Source organism: Alligator sinensis, unplaced genomic scaffold, assembly GCF_000455745.1.
Source record: "Alligator sinensis unplaced genomic scaffold, ASM45574v1 scaffold685_1, whole genome shotgun sequence".
Taxonomy (NCBI): domain Eukaryota; kingdom Metazoa; phylum Chordata; order Crocodylia; family Alligatoridae; genus Alligator; species Alligator sinensis.
Genome location: NW_005842336.1, coordinates 1551546 through 1558412, shown reverse-complemented (window position 1 = coordinate 1558412; position 6867 = coordinate 1551546). Strand labels below are relative to the sequence as shown.

The 6867-nt window shown below is 45.1% G+C and overlaps 1 protein-coding gene across 1 annotated transcript in view; it reads right to left on the bottom strand.

The window, feature by feature from the left end:
* Nucleotides 1-5564: 5564 nt before the first annotated feature.
* ADRA1A (adrenoceptor alpha 1A) overlaps nucleotides 5565-6867 on the bottom strand; it is a 7611-nt gene continuing 6308 nt past the window's right edge. Inside the window, exon 4 of the mRNA XM_006028715.2 lies at nucleotides 5565-6612. Within this exon, the coding sequence (XP_006028777.1) occupies nucleotides 5565-6455 (891 nt within the window). The 5' untranslated portion in view covers nucleotides 6456-6612. The remainder of the gene's footprint in view (nucleotides 6613-6867) is intronic.

Sequence of the window (6867 nt, the reverse complement as noted above, 5' to 3'; positions counted from 1 at the left end):
TCCCACTCAAGAATTCAATAGGAGAACATCAAAAAAGCTATAGAAAGGAGATCATGTTCCATTTCATCCTGTCAATTTTTAGGGTAATTTCCATAAGATTCTGTTAAATCTTTCTTTAAAAATTTCTACAGAACCCTCTTGATGTCTTGCTTCTTATAGAATATATAGCTTTTCCACAAGGAAAGCAATGGAGACTAAACCATTCAAGGGTAATATTTAATTTCCTAGAATATCAAAACTGAAGGTTAGGTAACAATTTGGAAGCCATGCAAAATCAGTTTGAAAACACATTTTCAATAGGGCTGTGCAAAACGGCACTGTTCCATTTTGACTTGTGTTTCAATGGAACAGCATTTCAATTCAAATTTCATTTAGATTTGAAATCGCTGTTCTGTTTCGTTTCGTTGAAACAGTTTTGCTGTTTCGACATTTTGCCCATAAGATATAATAGGGAACCTCAAAACAGCCTATAACTTTGTCATTTCTGGCCTGATTTGAATGAAACTTGCAGAATTGGTAGCCCCTTCTGAGGGCATGAAGCCTGCCAGGTTTCAAGGAGATAGGTGCAGGGGTTTTAAGGAAACTTCACCTCAAAATCTTGAAAGCAAAAAATTCATGTCACATGTATATGTTAAGCCACAGCAGGGTCCAAACTGCAGGAATGATAGCCCCTGCTGAGACCATGAAGCCTGCTAGCTGTCAAGGAGATTGGTGCAAGGGGAGTCTGGGTTCTGGGGCTCTGCACCTCTAGCTGCTGACAGGCAAAACTGGAACACACAGCTCAGTAAGTGACACCAAGGCAGAAAGCAGGGCAGTGCAAGCACTGCTGCCTTTTATGCAGTTTGTCCATCCCTCCCCCAGAGCACTGGGATTGGAAGAGACCTCAGGGAAGGATGACAGTCACTGGCCAGCTACACAGTCAATAATGAGAGCTAGGGCTGTGTGAAATTTCGCTGGCCATTTTGTTTTGACACTGTTTCGACTCATTTCAAGCTCAAAACAATGAAATCAAAATGAAATGAAGGGCTTTGAAATAGCCTCAAAATAAAACGAGGCTAGTTGAAACATTTCAAAACTTTCAAAATGCTTTGAAGCAGCCAGCAGCTAGGTGGTAGGAGACAGGGGAGAACCAGGGCTGTGCTCCCAGCGGCTCCAGGCTCCGCCAGGGGGGAAGCACAGTCCTGATTCTCCCCGCCTCCTGTGGCTGGGGTGGGAAGCTGATCACAGCACAGGGGAAGGGAACTGAGCCCTGGCTCAGTTCCCCTCCCCAGCGCTGCAATTGGGCTGGAGAAAGGAACTGAGCCAGATCACTCAGTTTCCCTCCCCAGCCCTACATTCGGGCAGGGAAGGCAACTCAGCCCAGTTGGGCTGAATTTCCAACCCCAGCATGACCATCACGCTGGGGAAATGAACTCAGCCCAGCTGAACTTCAGCCAAGTTCAGCCTAGTTGAAACGAACTCAGCCGGACAGCTGGGCTGAGTTCATTTCCCCAGCACGATGGTTGCACTGGGGTTGGGAACTCAGCCCAGCTGGGCTGATTTCCCATCCCCAGCCCGATCTAGCACTGAGGAGGGGAACTGAGATATCAGGCTCAGTTCCCTTCCCCAGTCCCAGGCAGCAGCACCAGCTTCTCTCCCTCACCTGGCAGGCAGATCAGGGGCCCTCAGCCCCAGGAGGACTGACACAGCCCCGGCAGCCCTCCTGGGGTTGGGCCCCGATCTGCCTGCCAGATGAGAGAAGCTGTTTCGAGCTTCCCCATTGTAGCAAATGGGAACAGCATCGAAACAGCATCGAAACAGCCTCACTGTTTCAACGATGTCAAACAGAACAGCTGTTTCAACTCAAAATGAAATTCAAAACAAAATGCTGTTCCATTGAACCCTCGAAACTCTAGTCGAAACAGAACAGAGCAGTTTTGCACAGCCCTACTGAGAGCACTCCTTCCCCCTCCCTCTCCTTACTTTAGTTTCTGTTTGCCTGCAGGCAAGCCCAGCTTGAGCTTCGAAACTCAAAACTTTTCAAAATTTTCAAAATGTTTCAACTTGCCTCGTTTCATTTCGATGCTGTTTCAAAGTTTTCTGTTTCATTTCGATTTTGCTGTTTCAAGTTCGAAACGAGTTGAAACAGTGTCGAAACGAAACTGCCGGCAAAATTTTGCACAGCCTTAATTTTCAATGCTTTATTGCACACTAACAGAATAATACTCTGCAAAGGCTGGAGAACAGCATTTAGCAAGTTTGTTTCAGGTTTTTTGTTTTGTTTTAATTAATTGCAGTTTGCAATCACCCAGTAAGAACTAGTCATGATAAATCAGTTGAATTCTTCACAGTAAGTACCACACCTCAAAATTCTTGTTTAACCCTCTTGAGGCAAAAATTGGGCTTTACATATCACCAGACAGGGGAAGAAAAGCACTGTAGTATACTAGTCAGTAATTTATAGCGTATTCAGGATCTTATTTTTCTGGAGGGCAATTCATTGCTATTGAATAATGATTTTCTCTAAATTAAACTTCGATGACTGATGCATTGAACTTACAATTTTAGAAGTTAACAACCAAAAAAAAAATCAATTCATACATGCCTACTTTGCTCTTGGATCCCAAAGACTAGAATAAATATAACCATGACCATAATCTTCTAGGAATAAAGTGTTTTGCTCTTTTTCCCTTTTGCTATACTATGTTCGAATCTTGTGCTGCTTTATGAGGTCTCTTAAATTAAGATTAATTTCTTAAAAGTTATACCATAACATTTTGGAGCCATTTGTCATTTTAGCATTTGCAAATAGCAAACAATTAGTAACACTTTGGGGTTTTTTTTAAACTGGCGGGGGAGGATTGTACTCATTCCTTAGTTTTAAAAAAAAGGTCACATTTGACAACAAAATAAAGAAAAGATAAAATACTATTTTTATGATGGTTTAAGTTACATGCCATTCAAGTCAATGGCAGCCTTTCTATTTATGGCTGTGGGGTTTTTATTAAGCCCTTTCAAAAGCTCAACTCCTATTTACAAAATTTACAGCAACAAAATAAGGGGCCAGATTTCCATTAGGTCTCAATAACACTGGATGCACATGAAATATTCAGCTCTTGAAAAGTGGCATAATAGAAGCTGCTGCCTGGCAAAGATATAGGAAAAACTGTACCCGATATGAGTGCTGAGTAACTAAAAATGTAAAGCTTTTAGCTCCTCTGAGAATCTAGTCTTGAAATAAACTAAGTTTGCCTATCTGGACTATAGACATCAAGGAGCACATCTGTGACGGGCCAGCAGCAGAGATGATGCTCAAGGGCAACCGGCATGGGTTCATTAGGGGCAGATCCTGTCAGACCAACCTGATAGCCTTCTACGATCAGGTCACAAAAGCATTGGATGCAGGTGTTGCGGTGGATGTAGTCTTTCTGGACTTCAGCAAGGCCTTTGACACTGTCTCCCACCCCATTCTCATCAAAAAACTAGGTGACTGTGGCATTGATGCCTACACAGTCAGATGGATTGCGAATTGGCTGAAGGGTCATACTCAGAGGGTGGTGGTGGATAGGTCTTTTTCAACTTGGAGGGAAGTGGGCAGTGGAGTCCCCCAGGGCTCAGTCCTTAGGCCCGCACTGTTCAATTTCTTTATTAGTGACTTGGACGACAGGGTGAAAAGCAGCCTGTTTAAATTTGCTGATGATACCAAGATTTGGGGTGAGGTGGGCACGCTAGTAGGGAAGGACAGAGAAGGATCTGGATAGGTTACAGGGGTGGGCAGACAGGAACAGGATGCGTTTCAATACGGACAAGTGCAGGGTGCTGCACTTGGGTAGTAGGAACCAGCAGCACACTTATAAGATGGGGAGCTCCCTACTTGAGAGCACGGAGGTGGAAAGGGATCTTGGTGTCATTATTGACTCCAAGATGAACATGGGCCGACAATGCGAGGTCATGGTTGGCAGGGCTAACCGGACCTTGTCGTGCATCCACAGGTGCATCTCGAGTAGAGCCAGGGAGGTGATCCTCCCCCTCTATGCGACGCTGGTCAGGCCGCAGCTGGAGTACTGTGTCCAGTTCTGTGCGCCTCATTTCAGGAGGGATGTGGACAACATGGAGAGGGTCCAGAGGAGGGCCACCCGCATGATCCAGGGACAGCAGGGCAGACCCTACAAAGAGAGGCTACGGGACCTTAACCTGTTCAGCCTTCGCAAGCGAAGGCTATGGGGGGACCTGGTGGCCGTCTGTAAACTCACCAGGGGGGACCAGCAGGGTTTGGAAGAGACCCTGTTCCCCCTAGCACCCGCTGGGGTAACAAGGACTAATGGCCACAAATTGTTAGAGAGTAGGTTTAAACTAGACATCCGAAGGCACTACTTCACAGTCAGGGTGGCTAGGATATGGAACCAACTTCCAAGGGAGGTGGTGATGGCTCCTACCCTGGGGGTCTTTAAGAGGAGGCTTGATGTCTACCTGTCTGGGGTCATTTCTCTCCTGCCCAGGGAAGGGGGTCAGACTTAATGATCTACAAGGTCCCTTCCAACCCTACTTCATAGTTTCATAGTTTCATAGTTTCAGGGTCGGAAGGGACCTAATAGATCTTCTAGCCCGACCCCCCGCCAGGGCGGGAGAACAACCCAAAAAAAAAAAAAAACCACTCACCCTAAAAACAAAAACGGGACTCAAATGAGTCCAGCCAGGTAAGTATCCAGCCTCTTCTTAAAGATCCCCAGGGTAGGGGCCAGCACCACCTCCCTTGGAAGTTGGTTCCAGCTCCTAGCCGCCCTAACTGTGAAGTAGTTTTTTCGGATGTCCAATCTGTACCTCCTCTCCATCAACTTGTGCCCATTATTCCTTGTTATGCCAGCAGGGGCTAGGGGAAACAGCGTCTCCCCCAAACCCTTCTGGTTCCCCCTAGAGAGTTTATAGACAGTCACCAGGTCCCCCCTCAGCCTTCTCTTGTGGAGGCTGAATAGGTTCAAGTCCCACAGTCTCTCACTGTAGGGTCTGCCCTGTTGTCCCCGGATCATGCGGGTGGCCCTCCTCTGGACCCTCTCCATGTTGTCCACATCCCTCCTGAAATGGGGCGCACAGAACTGGACACAACACTTCTATGAATCTATGAAACTATGAAACACAGGTACACACATACGCAGACACAACTACACCTCTCTGTCTAGAGTTGGGCCTGCCCTGAGGACAAGATTTCTATCTAACAAAGGATTTCAACATTTGCCTTTGCTTTCAATCAGTGTGAACCTAGACAATTTGGGGATTATTTGCTAATGAAAATGGGGGAAAACAAATCATTTAGATACAAATTTTCACAAGGCCAAAATGGAGTGAAACATTTTGTGTTACATACCCCAATATACATTTTTTTTAACTGTAATAAACCTTTTATTCTGACATCAGAATTTCAGAATTGTTTTTTGAGAATATTTGGACAGAAGTTTGGTGAAACAAATACTATTTTGTGACGGGTTTGGATTTTCATACAACTGCCACTTCCAGCTGTAAGTAATGGTAAGGGCACAAATATCTCCCTACCTTTGGAGAAATTGTTATAAAAAGCAGGAGGTTTTGCTTCACTTACCAATAGGCATGACTAGAAAGAAAGGAAGCCAGCACAGTACGAAGCATCCCACCACTATCCCCAGCGTCTTGGCTGCTTTCTTTTCCCTGGAGAACTTAAGGAGACGCACAGAGAAGTGGTGTTTCATCTTGGAACAGGATGGGGTTCCACTCACTTCTGGGGTGTTTCTGCGATGTATTCGGAGAGTCACTTCTTCAGAATGAGACTTTTCAGTCTTCAAGCCAGAAGTCAGGCCTTTGCTTTCCCTTTTGGCCACCACGTATACTCGACAATACATCACCAAGATGATGGTCAGTGGGAGGTAGAAGGAGCCAAGAGCAGAGAACAGCACATAGCCAGGCTCTTCAGTGATTTGACAGATGGTCTCATCTTCTGGAGCTGGTTGCTTCCAGCCAAAGAGAGGTCCAATGGATATCACAACAGACAAAGCCCAAATGCACAACAAAGCCATGAGTCCCCTCTTTTCTGTCATTATACTTGGATATCTCAGTGGGTAACTCACCCCAATGTATCTGTCTATAGAGATGATACACAGACTCATGATGGAAGCAGTGCAACATAAGACATCAACAGCTGCCCAGATGTTGCAAAAGATCCTCCCAAAGACCCAGTAACCCAAAATCTCAAAGGTAGCTGAAAAGGGCAGGACAGTGGAAGTCAAGAGAAGGTCAGCCACAGCCAGGTTAATTATATAGTAATGAGTTACACTCTGAAGGTGTCTATGACAGGCTACTGATAATATAACTAGAATATTACCCAAGACACCAAAAATAATCAGCCCTCCCAAAATAACCCCTAATAATATCGCTTTAGAAATGCTCACTGTGCCCACAGCATGGGTGCAATTTGAACAGTTAGAGGAGTTTCCAGGGAGGAAAACCATTGTTGCTCACAGATAATGTTCATCTGACTGCTATGTGCCTTACTCTCCTTTCAGGTGCTAGAAGTGCCAAGATCAGTTTTTTCTGAAGATTTTGCAGGCAGCATTTGCCAACTCTTTTAGGAAACCCATTTATAATAAGGTTGTAGAAACAGACACACTGAAATGGAACACAAAAACATATTAGAAAACTTGCATTTTTCTCTAAGCTTCTACTGTTCTCTGCGTTTCTGGGCAGCTAGTTAGCAACAGAGCAACCGTTCTGAAGACTTTCTAAGACTGGCTTTCTTTGCATTCTTCTTGGGATGCAAAAATCTCCACTGTGCAGGGTATAGTGGGGGCATAGATGATGGCATTTCTCCTATTTTGGGGATAATTCTAAGAGAAGTAATTGAGTTGTAATGCTAATTCATTC